The 24088-nt window shown below is 47.1% G+C and overlaps 2 protein-coding genes across 2 annotated transcripts in view; one reads left to right on the top strand and one right to left on the bottom strand.

Moving 5' to 3' along the window:
• The first annotated feature begins 3574 nt into the window (after positions 1-3574).
• LOC118097261 (myeloperoxidase-like) lies at positions 3575-15839 on the top strand. The gene is made up of 12 exons (XM_060283120.2): positions 3575-3667; positions 4403-4485; positions 5774-5949; positions 6325-6448; positions 7592-7721; positions 8869-9072; positions 9822-10137; positions 10594-10754; positions 12148-12400; positions 12940-13110; positions 13758-13995; positions 14580-15839. The coding sequence occupies exons 1-12, from the start codon at positions 3575-3577 to the stop codon at positions 14776-14778; spliced, it is 2148 nt and encodes a 715-aa protein (XP_060139103.2). The 3' UTR covers positions 14779-15839.
• A 1366-nt stretch (positions 15840-17205) lies between these two features.
• The window catches only part of LOC118097172 (eosinophil peroxidase-like), a 30839-nt gene continuing 23956 nt past the window's right edge, over positions 17206-24088 (bottom strand). Inside the window, exons 11-14 of the mRNA XM_035139861.3 lie at positions 21218-21391; positions 19652-19889; positions 18443-18648; positions 17206-17571 (exon numbers count right to left, since the gene is read on the bottom strand). Coding sequence (XP_034995752.3) covers positions 17552-17571; positions 18443-18648; positions 19652-19889; positions 21218-21391 — 638 coding nt within the window. The 3' untranslated portion in view covers positions 17206-17551. The remainder of the gene's footprint in view (positions 17572-18442; positions 18649-19651; positions 19890-21217; positions 21392-24088) is intronic.

Here is a 24088-nt window from a genome sequence, read left to right on the forward strand (position 1 = left end):
ATCCTGCAGAGCTTGTAGCCAGAGCTGCTGCAACAAACGGCTGTGCAAGCCTTTGGGAGGCAGAGACGTGAGAGGGCATCAGAGGAGGGAGAGAAGGAAAGAGGGCCAGAGGCCAGAGTTGGCCACAGCACCCCTGACCACCATTCAAGGCATCCCAGGGTGCCATGGCACACTGCTTGAAAACCACTGGTTTAAAGAAGCATTAACCTGTTCATTTTGTTTCCTCCTGATTTGATATCCCCTCATTGTGTGCTTTGTCTTAGTCACACCAAACAAGGCAAATTCTTTTTATAGAGTTTGAACAAGACGCTTCCTTATGGCTTGCTTACCGGTCCCAAAGAAGGAAGTCATGTTGGCACTCAACACCTCTGGCGAGGAAAACAGCGTAATAAAATCTAAGTCCTTCCTGCTGGCTAAGGCTGCAGAGTTTAAGCAAAACTTATTACAGTACAGTGGTACCTCGGGTTACAAACACCTCAGGTTACAAACACTTTGGGTTACAGACTCCACTAACGTGGAAGAAGTACCTTGGATTGAGAATTTTACCTCAGGATGAGAACAGAAATCGAATGGCGGCAGCGGGAGGCCCCATTAGCTAAAGTGGTACCTCAGGTTAAGAACGGTTTCAGGTTAAGAACAGACCTCTGGAACGAATTAAGTACATAACCAGAGGTACAACTGTATTATGGATCAGTCCACTGCCATCCTGTTCCCACAGTAGCCACCCAGATACCTACATGGGAAACCTGCAAGCAGGATTCAAGCACAAGAGCCCTCTCCCTTCCTGCAGCTTCCAGCAACAGGGATACAGAAGCATTGATACATCCAACTGTGGAGAGAGAGCATAGCCATTGAGGCTAGTAGCTGTTGATATCCTCCATGCAGTTGTCCAATCCTATTTTAAAGCCATGCAAGTTGATGGTCTTCGATGTTTTCCTGCGGGAGGGAGTCCCACGGTTTAATTCTGCACTGTGTGAAGAAGTCTTTCCTTTCATCCGTCCTACATCTTTCAGCATTCTGGATGACAGCAGAAAAGCTTCTAAACTGGATCGGGACTAACTGACCAAAGCTGTCTCAGAGGGTGCTTGAAACAGCAATATCTCCATTTATCAACCCCCCCCCAAAAACACGTTCTTGGGTGCCACTGACATGGCGTGTAAGCCAGCATAGAGCTTTGTGTACAGATCAGAGCTTTTTGGGAGATTCCAGACTCTGGAACTGGGCCAGGAAACATATTTGCCCAACAGACCTCTGTTAAAAAAAGAACATTATTGTTTCCACCCCACCCAAAACTCCCAGCTTTGGTTTGTCTCGAAGCAAGGGAAAATCCAGCAAGCAAGAAGCACACAGTCTTCCTGCTTGTTAAGTTCTGTGGGGAATTTAAATTTCCGCTGTACAGTGTAAGTCAACAGCTGAACAGGAGCAGCTTCTCAGGGTCGTGAGTTCGAGCCTCATGTTGGGCAAAAGATTCCTGCATTGCAGGGGGTTGGACTAGATGACCCTCATGGTCCCTCCCAACTCTACAAGTCTATGATTCTATGAAACTTTTTAGAAGAACCACTTTAGAGGACCAGCCCTACCACTGGACACAAGGAGGCTGCTGCCTCAGGTGGCAGTGATTAGTTCTCATGGTGGCCAACCAAATGCCCCTATTAGGAAACCCCCATGCAGGATTGGTGTGCAAGAGCATTCTAACCTCCAGAAACTGGTATTCAGAAGCATAGCCTTCATGGCTAGTAGACATGGGTAGCCTTCTCCATGAATTGGCCTAATCCTCTTTTTAAGCCATCCAAGTTGGTGGCCGTCACTGCCTCCTGTGGAAATGAGTTCCATAGGTTAACAATGTGCTGTGCGAAGAAGAACGTTATTTTCTCTGTCTTCCAACATTCAGCTTCACTGGGTGTCCAAGACTTCCAGGGTCATGACACAGTGAATGGAGGAAAGTTTTTCTCCCCATCTCCCAAATGCCGTGCATAATTGTATGGACTTTTGTCTTGTCTCCTCTTACTTGCCTTCTCTCTAAACTAAAAGTCCCAAATGCTGTAATCTGCAAAGGGTTGCCCTTTCACGAACCGTTTTCCAACTCTACAATTAGTGTCATAAATTTGCTTTAAATGTATGGTGTGGATGTGACCAAAGTCTGACTAGATTCGGTGGGATCTACTTTTGAGAAAACACACATCGCGACAACCTCTGTTGCCGGTCAATATTTTCAAAGTCTCTTCTGAGCACATCAATGGCCTGATGACTGATTCACAAAGGCAGTTTTGGTCCTCAGGTATAGTGAGAAGCAAGGAGGTCAAACTGCCTTGTTTAAAGGCAATTTTCCTTTGCGGGGGTGAGGGGGAGCAGGGGAGAGTTTTACTCTGAATATATCAGGACTAGGGATTGAGGACGAATGCAATCCAATTTGCATTCAAAGGCCAACCTACCTGATTTGCAGTATTTAAAACAATTGGCATGCTGACAGGGAGACTTCCTTTGAAACCGGCAGTCCTCCAAATTTTGCACATGCAGTTCTTTCCAACTAAGTAAGGTGTACAAAAAATGCATACATTGTGCCTAAAATTGCAGATATTACTGAAATACATACAAAATGCATTTCATAAGGTAAATATTGCTTTTCTTTTCTTTTTGGCAGAGTAGTCAAAACTGCATTCAAAGACAATGTGCATGAATTTTCTCAAGGACTTCTTTTTAAAATAAATAAATCAGCAAAGTAATGTGGTAGAGTGGGAAACTGAATTCAAGAGGACCAGAATGCAAAAGTGAAATTAAGAGATTTGCATATCCCTTGTCAGGAATGTAAGGCATGGTCTTTTCTGACATGCTTCCTTGCATTTTTTGATCCCTCTTCTTCCGTAAGTTGGTTGGATCCCTCTTCTTCCTTAAGAGTAAACCGCTGACTAATATTTATATAACCTTTCCCTTTCCAGTGTCTCATAAATTTATCCCCCAAGAACAAGGAAGTGGGCCTCCTCTGTGCGATCCAGGAAGAACCTAGCAAATATTTCCTCTTGTCCAAAACCAACCTGAGGTTTGTATGTGTATTTTCGGTCATCCTTGTCCCATCAAGAACCTGCCCACACCTGGTAACCAGAGACTATAAAAGTACTCGGCACCTACCAAATTCCACAACCAGGAGCTGAGCACAGCAGGTGAGGCTTAGCACCATTTTCTTGCTGCTGAGGAAATAGCAATGCCCAACTTCCCATACATAGGAAGTTAGCCATGTCCATTAATTTCAATGGGTCTACTCTGAGTAGGAGTAACACAGCCTTAGTCCTGTTTATTGCATTTATATTCCACCTTTTCCTCCAAGGAGCTCAAGGTGATGTATATGGTTTACCCCCTCCTCAATTAATCCTCACAACAACCCTGTGAGGTAGGTTAGGCTGGGAGAGTGTGGATTTGAACCTTGGTCTCTCCCAAGTCCTAGTCCAGCAGTCAAGTCACTGCAACCACAGTGGCTCTCCTTTGCCTCCCTTGGAACGACTTTTGCGGGGCTTGAAAAGAAGGTTTTTTATTATTTCCCCTACTCAAAACCCACCCGTTCCTCTTTTATTTTGCAGAGATGAAGCGAGTCCTTTCTCTCCTGAGCCTCTTGGTGGCCTTTGGATTCCCACCAGCAACCGAATCTTCCTCAGAAGGTAACACAACAAACCCTGTGACTCTTCCAAGGGAGGGAATATTTCTGGAGGGAAACTGGAAAAGAAATCATCAAATAATTATTTCCCTTTATTATAATTTCACAATATCTATATACTCCGTGATTGCTCACAGGAGCTCACAAAAAGAGTTTTTAAAAGCATGTGCATGGAACTCATTTCTAGGAAGTTGCCTTTGATTCTTCATATAATCACAGAATTGTAGCTTTGGAAAGGGCCCAAAGGGTCACGTCTTGTAGAGTTTGTGCATCGTTTTGGCGACATGGGGTCAATTTATGAAAATCTTCAAGGAGATCCAAGATTGATTGGGTTGGGGAGGGTGCCTCTCTGAACCCCTTTTCTGTCAAAACCTGGTATGTGAATAGGAACCAACCTCCAAGAGGGCATCTCAGCTTAAGGCCTGCAAATAGCTACTTGCCTTTGTTGAGTTGAGAGTATTTTCAAGGTGACCAGGAAAGGATTTGTATTTTATTTTTTTTATGTTTGGTACTGTGGAACAGGCTCTCAGAGTGTGGCGCAAATGATTTGACATACACATTTGTGGGAAGGCTGGGCTGGTGAAAAATGTCAGGTGGTGGAGAATTTTTTTGTAAACTGGCCAAGATTGTCTTGGATAGTCGCTGCATCATGCCATCTGTGTACCTTGCTGCTGAAATTTGATTGCCCTGGTTTGGACTTAGGGGCCCTTTGAGCTGATGTTTTTGGCTCTCTCTTTTAAAGTGTTGGCCTCTGAGAAATTGACTGGTCCCGACATTTTATTCAGCATCAACACAGCCAAGCGGTTGGTGGATCAAGCATACAAGTTGTACCGGGAGAGGTGAGCTTCCTTTGTGTAAATCTGCATTAAATCCTCCCTCCCTCCCTCCCCTTTCAGTCATCATTAGTGGAGTATGCCCCTAGAGCAGACATCCCCAAACTGCGGCCCTCCAGATGTTTTGGCCTACAACTCCCATGATCCCTAGCTAACAGGACCAGTGGTCGGGGAAGATGGGAATTGTAGTCCAAAACATCTGGAGGGCCGAAGTTTGGTGAGGCCTGCCCTAGAGCATATAAGTACATAAGTACATACAATTAATCCAATAAATGTTATGATTTTTATGAATGGATCCCAAATATCATTGTATTTATCCACGCACAATCTGCATCTAAAAGCAATCCGTTCATATATTGCCAGAGTTGGCATAGCATCATTAGCAACAAAGAATTTTAGAAAGAGCATGCAGTGGTACCTTGGTTTTCGACCGTCTCCGTTGACGAACATTTCGGTTTACGAACACGCCTTGGAAGTCGAACTTGCCTCATGGTTTCCTCTGAGTGCAAGATCCTGAGGTCTAGCTGTCAGCTGTTGAGTTTTTGGTTTTTGAACATTTCAGAAGTCAAACGGTCTTCGGAAACGGATTACGTTCAAAAACTGAGGTTAAAAGGTAAAGGTAAAGGGACCCCTGACTGTTAAGTCCAGTCGCGAACGACTCTGGTGTTGCGGTGCTCATCTCTCTTTACTGCCCGAGGGAGCCGGAGTTTGTCCGCAGACAGCTTCTGGGTTATGTGGCCAGCATGACTAAGCCACTTCTGGCGAATCAGAGCAGCACACAGAAATGCTGTTTACCTTCCCGCCGGAGCGGTACCTATTTATCTACTTGCACTTGGATGTGCTTTCGAACTGCTAGGTTGGCAGGAGCAGGGACCGAGCAACGGGAGCTCACCCCGTCGTGAGGATTCGAACCGCCGACCTTCTGATCGGCAAGGCCTAGGCTCTGTGGTTTAGAAAACTGAGGTACCGTTGGCAAGGTACCATTGTTGTTTAAAAAATAAAATGGAAGGTAGCAAAACAGCAACAGCAACCCAGCGAGGAAGGGTCACTGCATAAACTTGCCAGTTGCTGGAAACCACAACTCTTGAGCTTGCATCCTGCTTGTGGGTTTCTGGGTGGCCACTGTGAGAACAGGATGCTGGGCTAGTTGGGCTGTTGGCCTGATCCAACAGAGCTCTTTTAGGTTCTTAGGTTCGCCATTAGGAAGGCTTCCTGTGACACTTCTGAGCACTTTCTACTAAGCCCCCCCCCCCCCGTCTCCCTGTTGCCATCTCCTCTGTGCTTCTCTTTCCAGAGCGAAGGAGAACTTGAGAAAGCCCCATCTCACCCCCTCCGATTTCCTGAGACATTTAAAGGAACCAGTGGCGGGGACCAGGAATGCAATCCGGGCGGCGAGTTACATGGAAACGGCATTGGATCTCCTGAGGAAGAAACTGCAGAAGGTCTGGCACCGTCAGTTCAACATAACAGGTATCGTGAATCCCCGGTCGAAAGCTTTAGCGCAGTGGTGGTGAACTTTCAGCCTGCAAGGCAGGTTTAGCCAAGCCATACCCACTTTACCCGAGGCAGGTAAAAGCTGGCCAAAAGGGGGTTTGACGGCACTGCTGCTCAGCTGATCGTTGGTGCCTGCAAACCGCGGACTCTTTGCTCGTGCAGCTTTATTTCAAACCACGCCGGTAAATGATGCCCTTGTGATGTCAGGTGATTGGCAAGTGGGCAGCCTTACCTCTCAAACCTGGTATAGGGGGTGGGGCGGGTTAGACCGCTGGAGGTAGACTCCCATTGAAATTTGCTTCTAAGACAAAAGCCATTGCTTTTCTTCTCCTTATCGGATATCTTGTTTAGATGTGCTAAGCATCAAGCAGAAAGATATGATCACCAGAGCCACTGGCTGTGACTATCTGATCCGCCCAGTCCGGTGCCCACGAAACAGCCCTTATCGGACCATCACAGGAGAATGCAACAATTGGTAAGGAGAAGCTGGCTGGAGAAGGGTTTTATTTGGGGTGGGGTGCAGGCAGGTCAAAGGTTCTCCCTCCCCTGCTGTGAAATACCACTCTTACCACTGGTAAGAGCTGGAGAAGTCATCTGGGATCCTGGGCCAAAGGAAGGTGTTGAAAGAAATTAGAAAATTAGAAAAAGGACGCCAAAATGATCAAGGGCATGGAGTGGCTTCCCTATGAAAAAGGGTTGCGGTGTTTGGGATATTTTAGTTTAGAGAAAAGGCAGGTAAGATATGACATGGTAGGAGTTCATAAAGAGGAAGAAGAAGAGTTTGGATTTGATATCCCGCTTTATCACTACCCTAAGGAGTCTTAAAGTGGCTAACAATCTCCTTTTCCCTTCCTCCCCCACAACAAACACTCTGTGAGGTGAAATAAAAAAATTCCTTCAGTAGCACCTTAAAGACCAACTAAGTTTTTATTTTGGTATGAGCTTTCGTGTGCATGCACACTTCTTCAGATACAGTGAAATGGAAGTTTCCAGGCACTTATGTAGAGAAGGGGTGGGGAGGGGTGGGGATGGGGAGGGGGGATCACTCAGAAGGGTGGTGGAAATGGGTGATTGACTGACTGATAGCTGTTGATGACCGCAAACGACTGCAAATGGTTTTGCATGAAAAAGCAAGGGTTGAGATGGCTGAAGATCGCTTATCATGTATAATGAGATAAGAACCTCCCTCCCTCATAATACTAGAACTCACAGCCCTTCCGTAAATATGACCGTTGGGGGATTTTCTTTTATCTTTCCTGAATCGCCCAACATTCAGCTTCATTGGAAGTCCATGATTTCTAGTATCAGGAGAGACGGCAAAAAGCTTTTTTCTCCCCACTCTCCCCATGCAGATCCTCATCTCTCAGAACAGGCATTTAAATATGTCTCTTGGTACGTTCTTAACTGCCCAGAACTTTGCTGCTATGCCACATTCAGATGTGGAGAGAAATCTGGCGCGTGGCTAAGTTCTGGCCTGCAGGTGATTTCGAGGAGTGTGGGCCAGCTCATCTTGCCCTGGGATTTGCAAAGGTTAATTCCTCAAAGCATGCCTGCCGGCAGAAGAGCCTTCACACATGGGGCAAAGTTCCAAATTAATGTGCTTCTCCCCCCCGCCCAGGAAGCACCCTCATTTTGGTATGTCTAACCACGGCTATGCCCGCTGGCTCCCAGCAGAGTATGAGGATGCTGTGTCTCTTCCCAAGGGTCTCATCCAGGGCCAGCTTTATCATGGACACCCCCTCCCACTGGTAAGAGCTGGGGAAATCATCCCGGGATCCTGGGACAAATTGTAGATAAATAGCTGTGTTGGGGGTGGGTTGGAAAAGGCGGCTGATGTGGTAGACCAATCGTCCGGGGTTTCTGGGGGGACAGCATGGTGTCTGTCACCACATGGACAACCCCTATAGGAGGAGATTACTCTCATTTGATACAGCAAATCCCTGCACGCTCACAAAAATGAGATATTCTGCTTCTAGGCAATTCGAAGATTGGGCCAATCACTTTTTTTTTAAAAAAATTAATAAATACAGCTTTAATCGATTTATTGTAAACATCTATGAACTAAGACATAACCATACAGACTAAAACAAAAACCAAACGCAGGGCATATTCCATGTAAAAAACAAATGACTGAGACACAGCTTTTAAGATCAGTCTATATCAGGGGTCAGCAAACTTTTTCAGCAGGGGGGCGGTCTACTGTCCCTCAGACCTCGTGGGGGGCCGGACTACATTTTGAAAAAAAAAAATGAATTCCTATGCCCCACAAATAACCCAGAGATGCATTTTAAATAAAAGGACACATTCTACTCATGTAAAAACATGCTGATTCCCGGACCGTCCAAGGGCCAGATTTAGAAGGCGATTGGGCCACATCCGGCCCCCGGGCCTTAGTTTGGGGACTCCTGGTCTATATAGTCCAACCACAAAGAGGAATGAGTCATGGGAGGAGTGTGTGTAAAACTCTCCTTATCTATATAATAAGAAAATGGGGCTTCACCCCAGATGATGCATTGATATCTGGCCAGGCATTCAGATAAAGCAATGGAATCGCATAGGAATTTTTTGATGCTTTCCAGTATTGGGCTATTACCAATATGGCTTCTAATAGTAACTAGTTTATTATTAGAAATTGAATTCCGTCCCCAGTATACAATGGCCCAAAAGTCTTTTTCATGTGCCCTACAAACCCTCTAGTGCACTTCTTGGCAGTGGCATGAATGGCAGAGTGCCGCCACATGTTTGTGTCCGTGTGTTGTTGTTGCTGCTGCTTGCACATTGCTTACAGTTCCTCTTCTGGCTTCCCCTGTTGAAGCCAGAGCACTTAGCATTGAGGCTATGCAAATTGAACACTCTGCATCATTTCTCTGGTGGCCCTTGGGTGCTCCACCACAGGTGCGGCAGGTATCCAACGAGATCATTGCCACCTCCAACGAGAAGATCACGGACGACCAGGAGCGCTCGCTGGCGTTCATGCACTGGGGCCAGTGGGTTGACCATGACATGGACTTAGCCCCCATGACTGAAACCAGCATCCAGAACCAGGACGTCCACTGCGACACCAGCTGCAACTATGCGCCCCCCTGCTTCCCGATTAAGGTAACAGAAAATTTGCTGTGAAGAGATTCTTAGCGTGAGACAGGTGTATGTGTTTTGCTGGGGTGGGGTGGAGTCAGGTCTTTTGCAGGCCCTCTGTCCCCTTTGAACTATTAGCTCCCAGCAGCCTTTGACAACATGGCACCTCACAGGTGTGTAGGACTACAACTCCCACCAGCCAGCTCAATTGTGATCCTATGAGCCCCAGCATTGTACAGGCATTCTGGCTGATGGGAGCTGCAGTCTGAAATATCCGGGTTACCACGTAGCTCTTGACACATAGCAAAGTGCACATCCACAAATGTTGGAAGGTTCAGGACAGATAGGGAAAAGTCCTTCTTCACGCAGCGTGGTGGCTAAACTGCCGAACTCGATCCCACATGAGACAGTGACGGCCATCAAATTGGATGGCTTTAAAAGAGGATTTCACTAATCCATGGAGGGAGAGGGCTATTGATGGCAACTAGCTGTGATGGTGATACTCTGCCTACAGACCACTGTAGAAGCACACTGAAGAAGTGTGCATGCACACGAAAGCTCATACCTATGATTATTTTTCTTTCTTTCTTCTGGAAAACAAAAAAACAAATCAAAACTTGGGCCAGTCACTGCCCCTGCACCTAACCTACCTCACAGGGCTGTTGTGGGGATTAATGAAGAGGGGAGAACCATGTCTACTATCTTGAGCTTCTTGGAGGCATAGTTGCAATAAATAAATAAATAAAAACAAATTGTGGGACTGTTTTCTGCAGATTCCACCTGGAGACCCGCGGATTAAAAAGCCAGGCGTCTGCATGCCTTTCATCCGGACCACGCCTGTTTGCAGCCCCACGACGTTCATCCGCGAGCAGCTCAATGCTATCACGTCCTTTCTGGATGCCAGCATGGTGTATGGGAGTGAGGAGCCTTTGGCAAGAAGCCTCCGGAACCAAAGCAACTCTCTGGGTTTAATGGCGGTCAACCAGAACTTCACAGATGCTGGTCTGGACCTCCTTCCTTTCGAGAGAAATTCAAACAGCCTCTGCCTCTTCACAAACAGAACTGCCAACATCCCATGTTTCGAAGCAGGTATGTCTTTCCACCAGGACATGGTCAGCTGCTGCCAGATAGTAAACAGTAGTACTCTAGGTGACCAATGATAAGGTAACTTCCTACGTTTTGATGGACCTGGGCATCAAATGTAAGGCCAAATGCACACCATATGTTTAAAGCAATATTATACCACTTCAAACAGTCATGGATTCCCCCCCCCCCCAGATCCTGGGAAGTGTAGTTTATTAAGGGTGCTGAGAGTTGTTAGGAGACCCCTATTCCCCTGCCAGAGCTATAATTCCCAGGGTTTCCTGTGAAGAGGGATTGATTATTGACACTGCCTCTCATTGGCTCTGGCACCACCTGCTGTTGGGCTCCCTGCCTTCTGCCCTACCAGTCTCCATGTGCCTTCACACAGCAATAAAAGAGTGTTAATTCATTTCCCAGCTTAATCCGCTTGAAATCAGAGGGATGGTTTCTTTAATTTTGCAGGGGATAAACGTGTCACTGAAAATCTGGGGCTGACAGCTCTCCACACCCTCTTTGTCCGGGAGCATAACCGATTGGCCAGGGAGCTGAAGGCGCTGAACCCCCACTGGGATGGGGAAAAGATCTATCAGGAAGTTCGGAAGATTATTGGGGCAGTGAATCAGGTATGGTGACAAATGAGCTCTTCCTTCCGGCTTCATTCAAAAAAGAGTTTCACTCTAGCTTCATTCATGCCTTCAGGGGAGGTGCAAGGGAGGAATTTAATTCAGCTCACATTTAGAGAGAAACTCACAGAATTTGCACTCTCTGCAAGAATGTTCAAACCAAATTCTTTGCATTTCTCCAAATTTCTCCAGCCAAGTGATGGGTATACAAAAATGCATATTTTGGGGGGTAAAGTGTGCATTAAAAGGTAAATATTGGAGAAAATAACAAAAAAGCCAACTCATCAGGAAACCAAGAGTACCCTGAGAAAAATTGGAAACCCCATGACCTTGAAGAAGCCAACAGCTGTAGAAAAAGGCACTGTCCCTTTAACTGCCAAGGAGGCGGGACCTCCAGGCACATAGGGGGCAGGGCCTCTAGCCAGCGACTACCTGGCTGGGCTATAAAATTCGGCTGGTTTCTCCAGGACCTTTGCTGAGACAACTTGGATGCCTGGGCTTAGCAGTGCTGTCCGTGGTGCTGAAACCCCACCTCAGTCGCTCTCCAAGGTCCTGAGCTGTTTGGAGGAAAGGGCTGGATGTACAGTACGGTTGCGTCTTAACGTGAAAGTTCGGTTTCAAGGCTTTTGCATATACATGAAAATCGCATATTCCCAAACACCCCTCATGGCTAGCGGGTGAGGGGGAGAGAGAAAGAATCCCTTGTGCTTTCAGATCCTGTGTACCAAGCGGGCCTTACCCAGCAAGTGAGTCAGAGAGCTTAAAAGCTCCTCAGGAAACACAAACAGACCCATTGTGAAAAGCTCTCTGCCTTGCCTGGATTGAACTTGGATGATTTCAACCAGCCTGTCTTCAAACACATTGGGTTGAAATAGGACAAGTTAAATGTGTGTAAGATGTGGTTGTACTGCATATGTAAAAATCATGCCTGAGATACAACTCCAGTTGCTCCTATGAGTCCAATATTAGCCTGACCTCGGTTGTCTTCCCTTGTGTAAGCTCCTGGAGGTGAGAGACTCTGTTACCCTTCAAACTTTGTAAAGTTTGTGTAAGCTCCTGGAGGTGAGAGACTCTGTTACCCTTCAAACTTTGTAAAGTGGCCACTAAACACCCATAGCCACACACTTGTGCGCGCACACACACGCACACACACACACACTGTGTTCATTTGTATGTAACTTTAATAAATAAAAATAATAAAAATATTAATGCTTGTGAAAACTTAAAGCTGGACAGAAGCTATGTCTTAATTAGAGGACAATTTGCACTCTGGGAGGCTAGGCTGGTTTAATTAATTGTTGTTATTTTGTAACTATTGTTTAAGTTTGAAATCAATAAAACATATTTAAGAAACCAAAAAATAACAGTGGAGTCTTTCCTGGTTTGGTTGCAGGTGATCACCTTCAGAGACTACCTGCCCCTTGTCTTGGGCAATGAGACGAACAAACAGCTGCCTTTGTACAGAGGCTACAATGACTCTGAGGACCCCACTGTCTCAAACGTGTTCTCCATGGCCTTCCGGTTTGGACATGGTTCTGTTCCTCCGTTTGTGCCCCGCCTGGACCAAAACTTCAAGCCCCTTGTCCCATATTCCAATGTCCTTCTTCATCTCACCTTCTCTGCTTCATGGAGAATTGTAATGGAAGGTAATGCTTTCGTTCCTTGTCCTGTGGGGTTCTTGGGCTGTCTGGGAAACAGAAATCTCCTGGGAACAAAGTAAGGGCAAACAGGGGTCGCAGCACAGCCTAAAAGACCAAGGGTGGGCTTTTATGAAGAACTTTCTATATAACGTTGCTCCAAGAGTGTGCAGAAGAGGGCAGACAAGATGATGATGGGTCTGGAAACCAAGCCTTGTGTGGAACAAGTTGAGTTGGGTATATTTAGCCTGGAAAAGAGAAGACCGAGAGGAGATATGATAGCCATCTTCAAATATCTGAAGGGCTGTTGCATGGAAGATGGAGCAAGCTTGTTTTCTGCTGCTCCAGAGGGGACCAATGGAGTCAAATTGCAAAAAGGATATTCCGACGAAGCTTTAGAAACAAGTTTCTGATGGTAAGAGCTGTTCGACGATTTTGAAGGTAGAAAAACCATCCCCTTTCCATTAAAAAATAAAAATAAAAGGACACCCTAAACCTTGGGTTGAGTGTTCCTCGTCTTCAGGGCCACCACTACCTTTCTCTTCCAGGCGGCATTGACCCTCTTCTCCGCGGCCTCCTGGCCAATCATTCCAAGCTGATGAAGCAGAACCAGATGATTGTGGAGGAGCTCCAGGAGAGACTCTTTGAGCAGCTTGAGCTCATTGGCCTTGATCTGGCATCCCTGAACCTCCAGCAGGGGAGAGACCACGGCCTACCAGGTAAGTGAGCCTGTCCTGAAGTTTTGGACCCTGTCCATGGTTTCTTGTGCTAAACAGTGAGTGAGGAGATCCAGGGTGGTTTTGTGAGGAGGAGAGTCAACAGGAGACTTAGGATTGTCTTTACAGAGATAGGAGTTGGGTGACTCCCAAGAAACCTGAGGCCTTTCTGTTAGGTATAATTGGACCGAAGGAATTGTTTCATTTGTTTATGTATGCTATGACGGGGGCAAGAATAGTCCATGCACACAAATGGAAAGGAGAGGAAGCCCCAGTGAAAGATGAATGAAGATGATGGAATATGCTGAGATGGCTAGACTAGCTGTGAGAATTAAAGAACAGAATGAAGAATGGAAACCATGTTCAAAGCATGGAAAACAGAAACAGACAAACTGTCCCCAACCCCAACCCCACTAATCCCCCTGGCTTACCACCCATTATTCCACCATGCAGCACAAAACCTCCAAATTAAAACCTGGCAGACCAAAGGCCTATATCGCCTAATAGACTTTTATAAAAGCAACAAACCTTTGACAACACAAGAAATACAAGATAAACTACCGGTACTCCCATGGCACTTGGCTGCTCTGCTTTCCATTAATCCATCCTCCAGACAGACTGACAATCGTTCCCTGCTCTGTTTCCACCAGGGTACAATGCCTGGAGGCGGTTCTGCGGCCTCTCTGAGCCCCGCGACGAGGCTGAGCTCGCTGCCGTGATGGGCAATTCCCAGCTGGCAAAGAAGTTCATCGACCTTTATGGGACACCAGAGAACATTGACATCTGGATTGGGGCCCTGGCTGAGCCCTTCGTCCCCCATGGGAGGGTCGGGCCCCTCCTGGCATGCCTCATCGGGACCCAGTTCCGGAAAACCCGGGATGGAGACAGGTGAGCTGCTTGCCCCCTGAGGCTCTCATTTCTCTTTGTGATGACTTTGTGACAGAGTTTGGGGCGTAATTAGAACCCAGGTTCCCTTTTTAGGGAAGGGGATCTGCGAGGACCAAGGAGGATGGTGGCCATTTTCTTGCAGGGCACAGTGTGCCATTCTAGGAGTGCTGCAATCGACACAAGATAATATCACCAAGGCAACTATCTGTAAATAAACAATAAATGTCCATAAAAATGGCAAAAGTAGTTTCTTTCCCAAATAGTTTTTACCTTAAACAATAGCAAACACAGTAAATAAAGAATCCCTGTGTGATATACCAATAGTTCAGTGCTCGGACCTCATTCCGGTAGAGGCACCGGGGTGTGTGTGTGAACTTATGGAATCAAGTGGGAAGTGATCCCCAAAAGTTTGGGAACTGCTGGTTTAAAGGATAAAACTCTGGAAGCATTTGCTCAAATGAAACTGTCTTCTAGCATTGCTCAGGTTAGAATACAGCCCTTGTTGCCAATTAGACGGGGTTTGACTTCCCAGGACAAATGCCAATCAACCTCTTCCTGTGCCCCTTCCTCCTTGCTTGTTGCAGATTCTGGTGGGAGAACCCTGGGGTGTTCACCCCCTGGCAGCAGCGGGTTCTGAGCGGCGCCTCGCTCTCCCGCATCATTTGTGACAACACCCACATCCAGGAGGTGCCCCACGATGTTTTCAAGATGAACCACTACCCGAGCGGTTTTGTGAACTGCTGCAAAATTGGACGACTGGATTTGTCTGCTTGGAAAGAATAGACTGGCAGCAACCGGGGAAGTTTGGGGGGTGGGTGGGTTGAGACATTGCAAACCCTGCCAGAATGCCAGAAAGTTAATGTGAGCTGGGGCTCAGCCCTGCAGCTATCACAACCACTCCAGAATGCACAGTGACCTCGTTCATGTCACAGAGTGATGAAAACTGACCCATCTCCTGAGCGAGACTCCCAGTTGGGTTGGAGTTCAGATCCTCTTGTTTTGGGATTTAAAACCAGCGGGCCCCTGTAGATAGTGAATCATAGCATTGTTCAGTTGGCAGGGACCCCAAGGGTCATCCAGTCCAACCCCTTGCAATTTCGGAATGACAGCTGAAGCACCCCTGGCAGATGGCCATCCAACCTCTGTTTAAAAAGCTGCAGTGAAGGACCTTTGAAGTCCACTGCCACAAACTCTCAAAATGCCTCTTTGCCATCCCTGGGCTAAAATCTGGGATTCATCTCTCATATTTCCTGACATTCTGGGAAGGTGGTTTGGGCTCTGGGATGAAGGAAGGTCAGTTTGAGGTGGCTATTTGGGGCTAAATCCAGCAACGACCATCCAAGGATTTGTGACACCCACATCTGCCCTTGGGATGTGAAAACAGCACAACCAGCCAGATATTTTAATTTTTTCTGATGGGAAGCAGATGTTTTTGTGTGTGTGAGTCCCCAAGAAAAATGCCAGCATCCACAGTAGGGAAAGCAAAATGTCACAAAACAGCAAGGTGTTTTGTTTTGTTTTTTAGAGTTCTTGACTAGGCAGAACTCAGAATCTGAACGCTTGCTCACCCTTTTGCAACATTGTTGTTTGTCCTAGAAAAGTATTGCCCTGCTGTGGATTTTCTGATGGAATGAGCCATTCATCCTACTTTAAAATTTGCTTTTTTCTCTTTCCTTTCCATATTGTCATATAGTTGGATTTCGAAAGCAATGTGCAACACATATTCTGATTTCATTTCAGTGATTGTATAGGCACTAACCGGGAGATGTATTTATTTTTTAATGCTGGAGTTGTGAGAGACTTACCTGATCAATGCTAATTTAAAAAACCCAGATAAATACATGAATCTGTAATCTGTGTCTCCAGGGTGACTGGTGCCCCTTGGGACTGGTAGGGCGGAAGGCAGGGAGCCCAACAGTAGGTGGCGCCAGAGCCAATGGCAGGTGCAGCTGACTAATTCTAGGCTTATCTTCATCTTCCTACTCTCTGCTAAGTTCTATGAAGGCAACACTGAGACTAAGCAGATGATAGTCAGTGGCACCTTCTGGGCTAGTGGTAAGAAGGCTGGCAGGTGGGGGTGGGGGTGTTGGCCAAGACCGAGGTGGTGGGGCAGTGCCCCACTTGCCCTAATGTGCTACTGCTGTGCTTTCTAAACAGAGAGACACAGGAAGCTGCTAATGGCTCCAAACCCATACGAACATAATAAGAGCCTGCTGGATCAGGCCAATGGAATTTCTAGTCCATCAGGTTTGTTCTCCTCAAGGAGGCTCGTCTGGCAAAATCATTATACATCTTTAGGTTGTTGTCAGGCAATAGCTTTCCTCTATAAACAGGCCTTTGGCCTTTAACTCTCTGTGGCCTTTTAGAAGTGGGTTTGATATTTTCAATGTATTTCTTTTTTCCTTTTGGTTTTCATGTACAGTCATACCTCGGGTTGCGAACATGATCCGTGTGGGAGGCACGTTCGCAACCCGCAGCGTTTGCAGCCTGAAGTGCTGCGTCTGTGCATGCACATGATGCGATTCGGCACTTCTGCGCATGTGTGTGATGTCATTTTGTGTTTCTGCGCATGCACGAGCACCCAAACCCATTCTGGGTTTGGCGAGGTCCGCAACCCGAAAACACGCAACCCGCAGCGTTCGTAACCCGAGGTATGATTGTATCTACAGTACGTGGGTTTCTGTTTTCATTTTGTTCTGTCTGGTTGCTTGCTTGCAATTTGCTTTGGGTTGCCCTAGGCAAGAGAAAGTGACTCACAAACTCAGTGAAGAAAATAAATAGCCCAGGATCCTGTTCTCACAGTGGCCAACCAGATGTGTTTGGAAAACCCGCAAGTGGGACCCAAACACTAGAGCAATTCTCCCCTCCTGCAGTTTCCAGGAACTGCCATTCAGAAACATTGCTGGTTCAAACCGTGGAGGCAGAACAGCACCATCATGCTCAGTAGCCATCAATAAACCTCTCCTCCTCCATGAATTTGTCCTATCTGAAAGCCATCTAAGTCGGTGGCCACCCTGTGCAGCAGACCTGCAACAATTGTCCTTTGAGCACAGTGTCAACCCATTTGGTAATAGCCTCCCCGCCCTCAAGTTTCAGCCACTGACCATTTAGGGGTATCTGTATCTGTCCCCCCCATACATTTTTCATTTTGAAAAAGTGTCTATACAGAGAGTTTTATTTCTGAAGACAGAAAACAACCTCATGCCATCATAATCATAACCATAATCCCAACTTATTTTGAGCCGTTTTAACCACCCAGGTAGCTGTAATTTAGCAACATTGTGCATATCTCATTGAGGTGGAAACAAATGGATCTATCACACAGCAACTGCTTTATTCTGGATCTTTGTCGCGAAAAGCAAGGTTGGGTAGGACTCCCCCTGCCCCTGTGAATTTCCAAAACACCAGGTGGGACATGAGGCAGGGGGTTGGACTGGATGGCCCTTGTGGTCTCTTCCAACTCTATGATTCTATGAATCCAACTGCAGCCAAGCGAAGGCCTTTCTTCTTTCTTAGGGATGCAGGTTCCAGCTCTAGATTCACAGGAGCTCCGTCCTCAACAAGAGCCATCTGCAGCTAAGAGAAGAAGGGGAGAAAGAGGATTAAAGGAGCTCCCTCCCCAGGGAGGTCCAGAGGATGCTGAAAATGCACTTCTTTGCCCTGGCTGTTAGGGGCTGGTCTGAATCAGATGCCAGAGACTGGTCTGACTCCGAAGATGAAGGAATGAAGGCACAGACAGAGCAGCCTCTGACAGAGGAGGAGGGGGAGGATCCTCCCCCCGCCTTACACATTCCCAGAAGCAGAGAGACCAGCAGATTCAGAGGCTGCTCAGTCAGGGGAAGAGCTGGACAGTTTTGAGGTAGGAGCTAGGCAACCAGGAGGGAGGGAGCCTTTGGGAGATTCTTAAATCGAGAGTGGAGGGGAAGTCCCTCCCTCCTCTAGAACTTGGGTCCAGGAAAAACGGAAGCGCAGGAGAGGGACAGGTGGCCGGTGGTGTGCTTCTTGCTGCAGAAGGGGACAGGAATCAGAGTGAGCAACTGCCATCCGTGGGGAGGACGGCCTGATGTTGCTCTCAGTATGTTGTTGTAAATAAAACAAGTCTATAAACCTGCCAAAGGCTCATTACTTCTTATCGGAAGCTACAGGAGGGGATAAGGAAACCCCCTTGCCTGCCAGCGTACCTGACACTGGCTTTTGACCCTTTATTTTAGATAGATAGATGACACACAGATAGAGATACCGGTTCTGTGTACCATTGAGTACCACCAGAAAAAAACACTGGTGATCATAATAGTAAGTTATGCCCTTGTAAACTCCAAGCATTTGGAAAACGAGGAAGTGGCAGGTGGAGGACCAAGGCTCCCATGGTCAAATCCAGCAAGCATTTAGTTGCAATGGGAGCCTGTTGGACTCCCTGCCACATATCCCTCTCCATTGACAGACTCACAATCACAAGTGGACTTCCAGGCAAAGAGGCTGAGCCTTGGGATGGTGTTACAGCGGACAAAATCCCGGGGGTAGCTGTTGGCCCGGAACACATTGCGTGGCACCTCACGGATGTTGGTGTTTTCACAGATTATGTTTGCCAGGGAGACTCTCTTGAGGGCCTGGAGCTGCTGTGGGGTGAAGACACCGGGATTCTCATAATAGAATCTGAGGAGAAAGAGAAAAGGGGTTCAAAGCCCTAGCACTTTGAAAGGGGGTTCAAAGCCCTAGCACTTTGAAAGCAAAAGGAGAGCCTGCTGGATCAGGCCAAAAAGGGCCCATCTAGAAGTGGGGATCAGATATCACTGGTTACTACCAATGCTGAGTCATACTGACCAATCTCCTTGTTAAATCTAGATTATAAAACCTCTCCGGTCATTCTGGTCTATAGATTTAAAACACTTATTCACATTTCTACACACCCAGTCCAATCTGGGTTTGTTCCAGGGTGAAGAATTACTGATTCAATAAGGTTTTTTTGTTTTTTAAAAACATTCTTCCTTTCAGCAGGAAAACATCATCCGCTTTAGCAAGCCTCTCACTTGATATTTTTAAAGCATTTGATTGCATAGAACCAAATTATTTAATGGAAGTAGTTAAGAAATTTGGATCTGGCCCAAAATTTGTTAAAGCTTTGGAAGGTATTTATTATAGATTACTGTAATTACCTCATGATTAGGTACCGTAAAAGAATATGTTTAGTATTTTACACACCTCTGCTGCGACCCCATTTTCGATAGTCGTGTCATGTTTTATGATTTATGCGTGTACAATTTTGTAACAGGAAAATAAAAAATATTTTATAAAAAACATTTTTGTTCAGACAAGCCTTCACAGACATGTAGAATGTTGCAATATATTTTAATCTATTTTTCACTTATTGCTGATTTTATCTTTCATGTGCTTGAAAGAATGGTCTGTAATTTTCTTTTTCTTTTTTGCAAACCACTTTGAGGTTTTTTTTGTTTTTTGTATAGATTTTATGAAAATAAATGAAAAGTAAAACAAAATGCTTGCCACCAGTTTATGGGCTGTAATTTGCTTGTCTTTGTGATGAAATGGCTTCTGCTTAATTTAGAAGGAAAGTGACGGGTGTACATAAGCTTCTTAGGAAGACCACTTGATTGAAACAGAAAACCACAGAGGTTCTGGGCTTCCTCTGCCTGCTCACCTGTCCCCGGTCCGAGTCCTTCGGAACTGGTCTCCGATGATGCACGCGAAGGTAGGACCCACCCTGCCATTGCGGACCAAAGGCTCTGCCACGCCCCCAACCCAGAGGTCAATGTTGTTGGGGGTCTTGTAAAGGCTCATAAACTTCTTGGCCACATCGCGGTTCTGGATGACGGCAGCGAGATCGTTCTCAGTCTGAGGTTGGGAAAGGCCGCAGAGTTGCCTCCAGGCATTGTAACCTGCAGGATGAACACCTATATCAAAAGCTGGGTTCATTTCAAGGCATCTGAAGTGCAAAGGAGGCACTCTGGCAGAGGCAAAGAAGACCGGAGTGGGGTTTTAGAGGGGCGTTGTTGCTGTAATGCAGCCAACCCAAGAGGGTGGGACCCCTTCTCTGGCATACATTCCGCCTAGGGAATGGGAGCGCGACAGCAACAACCCTCCCCACCTGCAGTTTCCAGTGACTGATATTCAGAGGCATCCTGCTTCTGATGGTGGAGACAGAGCATAGCTATCGTGGAAAGAGGGGAACAAAGAGTTCCATAGCGCTTCCTCCCAAGGTGGGGTGTGTGACCTAGCTAAGCCTGACAGGACAGCTTACTCTATGGTCTTAACCCCTTCGTGCATTCATTAGAGTTAAACATGTTGGTTATATCCCACAATAAGGCTGTTGGGATGTGAATAGATGCTAAGAGAGGATATACTTGTTAGATATTATCCTTCCTTCCTCATGTCTGTGAGTTCAGCAGAGTGCTTTTAACCTTTCCAGCTTAAAAGGGAAACGGAGGTTAGTTTTAGCTTTTTAGTTTAAGCAATCCAGGATGCTTCAAGGCTGATAAAACCAAGACAAAACCAAGACAGCCCATAGATAAAACGTGGAACTAGCTTCCTCAAGAGGACAATGATGGTCACCAGCTTGGCCAGCTTTCATGGAGGAGGAGGAGGCTATCAATGGCTACTAGTCATGATGGCTATGCTCCACAGTTGCAGGCAGTAATGCTTCTGAAAACCAATATCTGGAAACCTCAGCAGAGCAGAGTGCTCTATGGGGCTTCCTATTGAGCCATCTGGTTGACCACTGTAAGAACAGGATGCTGCTCTAGATCCACTCTTACTCTGATCCTGCAGGGCCTTTCTCATGTCTGTATAAATGATTGGACCAATTCATGGAGGAGAGCAAAGCTATCCCTGGCTATGAGCCATAAGGGCCATGTTCTCGCCAGAGGCAGTAATGGCTTTGAATACCAGTTGCTGGAAACCTACAAGAGAGGAGAAGGCTGATCTGCTCAGCTCCTGCTTTGTGGGCTTCCCACCCGTCAACCAACCATCAGGGCAACTGCAGGGCTACTGTGAGAACAGGATGCTGGACCAGATGGGCCATTGCTCTGATCCTGCAGGCTCTTCCTAGGTTCTTTGGTTCGGAGACTCTTTGTCTTCACTGGCCTCCCGTACCCATCTCCTGAGAGTTTCTCAAGAGGGGAGAGAGGCTGGCCGATGAGTCTTTCAGACATTTCTCTGGTCATTGAGCAACAGTCTCCAACATCTGTGCAGGCTCTGCTTGCCTTACCTGGGAGGCCGTGATCTCGGCCTCGCTGCATGTTGAGGGAGGGCAAATCCAGTCCAGTGCCATTCCTGGTCTGTTCAAAGAGTTTGTCCCTGAGAACATCCACCACCAACTGGTCCGGCCTCACCAGTTTGGCTGGCCTAGCCAAGAGGCCTCGGATAAGTGGGTCAATACCTCCTGGAAGAACAAAACATCTGCTTGCAAAATTATGGCTCACTGGCACATTTAGCTGCTGCCTGAGGGACCTCCATCTCCCCCCACCTGCTGGACCTGTAGCCTCTACTGGATTTCCAGACCACAACCTGCCTGCAGCTGTGCAAGTAGGGCACATTTTAGAGTAGGAAGGGACCACAAGGATCATCTAGTCCAACTCCCTGCAATACAGGAATCTTTCACCCAACATGGGGCTTGAACCCACAACCTTGGGATTAAGTGTCTCATGCTCTACAAACTGAGCTATCCTGCAGGGTTTAACCACTGACTGATGCTACAGCAAGCCCCTTTGAAGAAGGCTTGAAGGAAGTGATTTGACTCCAGTTTGCTTCCTGCCAACAGAGGGAGCAAATGCCCTCAACTGCACAAGGGAGGTCCTGACAGCGAGCCCTGCTTACCGAGAAAAAATCAGGATCTCACTTTTGCCCACTCCTGATGTCACACACAATCTCAGCTGTGGAGCAGGAGGGTAGGCAGGGCCGTCTTAACCATATCTGGCACCCAGATCCCTCCGGCGCCCCCCGTGAGTGAGGCGGGCAGGAGGGGTGCGCGGGGAGCTGAGAGGCGCGGAGGAGGCAGCCCCAGGCCCGCGCTCCCTGCGTGCCTCCGAAGAGCGGCCTGAAGCCGCTCAAAAACTGAGAGGCGCGGAGGAGTCAACCCCAGGCTCCCGCTCCCCGCGTGAAGCTCCGGAGGCATGCGGGGAGCGCGAGCCTGGGGCCGCCGCGCTGCGCCTCTCAGCTGTTCAGGCGGCCCCAGGCCAGCGCTCCCTGCATGCCTCCGGAGAGCTGCCTGAAGCCGCTCAACAGTACAGGCGTGCGGAGGCAGACACCAGTGTTCGGTGCCCCTTCCACGCCCCTGATGGCCAGGCGCCCTGGCGCCTTGCGCCACCCAGCCCGGGCCTAGGGACGGCCATGAGGGTAGGCGTTTGGGGGAGATTTGCCATGCGCGTCAAAACTAGGACCTTTGCTGGCCAAACTTGACCTGTGGGCTGGAGGTTCCTGCACACTGCTAAGTGTACGGGCTGGTGCATATGGGGTGAAGTACCCGAGCCTCAATCAACTTTCTGCAATCTGAGATAGATGGAAAAATCATACGGAAAATGCCATGTGACGGGGGAAGGACCAGAAGCCTCTTCCACAGAGGAAGAAAACTCTGGAGGAATTAGAGGGTGGCTTTTGACACAGAACTCCCCAAGGGCACTTTGGGCTCCGGAAAAGGGCTGCTGTGAGTGGAATCGGAGAGAAAAATGAAGTGAGTGGGCATAGTCCACTGGTACGAGAAATGGGCCTATGCTTCTCAGGTCTATAACTTCAGGAATATAAGCCATTTTGCCTTTCTGAAAAATCCTATATTCTGTCTCCCTTTGCCCTACTAAGATACTGTCCCTATGACAGTCAGCATTGCCTATGTTTACATAAAGCCATCTGGTTATAGAATGTCCGGGACGTTTAGTCATAGGAATAGGCAAAGCTGAAATTGCCTTGGACGCCTGCCCTTCAGGAGATGCAGGATCCAGGACAGAGGTAACTTAGTGGGTCGCAGTAACCCCGGATGTTCCCAAATAAGGTTGGGATGAGCTCTTCCAATATGGGGTAATCCCGGATGTCCCAAATATGGTGGGGGATGAGCTCTTCTAAGAAGGAGGAGATGAAATTCATAAATGGTAAACGGAATGGGCCTTGCCTTCACCGATTGGTAGTTCTTTGTTCTAAATGAGCCAATGTGATCGGTTGTTCTGTAACGTATGGCTACCCAAAAGGGCTCGGCTTTAGGAAGTATCCTCTGAGCCATTGCTTGCTGTCAGCAAACAATAAAATTTACTTTTATTTACAATAAAATTTACTTTCCTTTTCTCTATTGCTGCGTGGCGAAGTCTGCGTGGCGACTCTACAAATATGTTGCCAACCCCCTTCCCCAGTACAGTTGTACCTTGGATCCCGAACGCCTTGCGAGTCGAACATTTTGGCTCCCAAATGCCGCAAACCTGGAAGTGAGTGTTCCAGTTTGCAAACGTTCTTTGGAACACAGACGTCCAACGCAGCTTCCGACTGGCTGCAGGCGCTTCCTGCAGCCAATCGGAAGCTGCACCTTGGTTTCCAAACATTTTGGAAGTCAAATGGACTACCAGAATGATTCTGTTCGACTTCCGAGGTACGACTGTATTAAAATCCTAATTACTAATATCAATAATATAAGCACCCACAAACTAGTTGCTGAGCTGGTGATACACTTTAAACGTTAACCTTGTATTTGTAGCACAACACAATGCGTATCGATCGCGCAACAACTTTGTTGTAGTCGCATGGTCTTCACTTACAAAAACACACAGATGTGACGGTGCATAAAAAGACAAGGCTGCACCGCCATACAGTCAAAGCACAAATCTGCAGTCTGCAAGTCATTATTCAGAATGGCGTGTACATTGAGCATGAAATACATTATTTTGTTAAGTTACAGGTAGGTAGCCGTGTTGGTCTGAGTCGAAGCAAAATAAAAAAAAATTCCTTCAGTAGCACCTTAAAGACCAACTAAGTTTATATTTTGGTATGAGCTTTCGTGTGCATGCACACTTCTTCAGATACACAGTATATATAAATTTTTTTTTATATTATTTTGTTAAGAATGACATAAAACGAATGCAAAATGGTTGGGCCCCAGGAC

Source organism: Zootoca vivipara, chromosome 14 (assembly GCF_965207765.1).
Source record: "Zootoca vivipara chromosome 14, rZooViv2.hap1.1, whole genome shotgun sequence".
NCBI lineage: Eukaryota > Metazoa > Chordata > Lepidosauria > Squamata > Lacertidae > Zootoca > Zootoca vivipara.

Excerpts from the sequence above, each read along its gene's own strand:
- LOC118097261 (XM_060283120.2), top strand. The coding sequence starts at position 3,575 with ATGAAGCGAGTCCTTTCTCTCCTGAGCCTCTTGGTGGCCTTTGGATTC. Across the intron at positions 3,668-4,402 it reads AAGGTAACACAACAAACCCT|AAATTGACTGGTCCCGACAT; the intron begins GTGACTCTTCCA and ends TTGGCCTCTGAG. Across the intron at positions 13,111-13,757 it reads GAGAGACCACGGCCTACCAG|GGTACAATGCCTGGAGGCGG; the intron begins GTAAGTGAGCCT and ends TGTTTCCACCAG.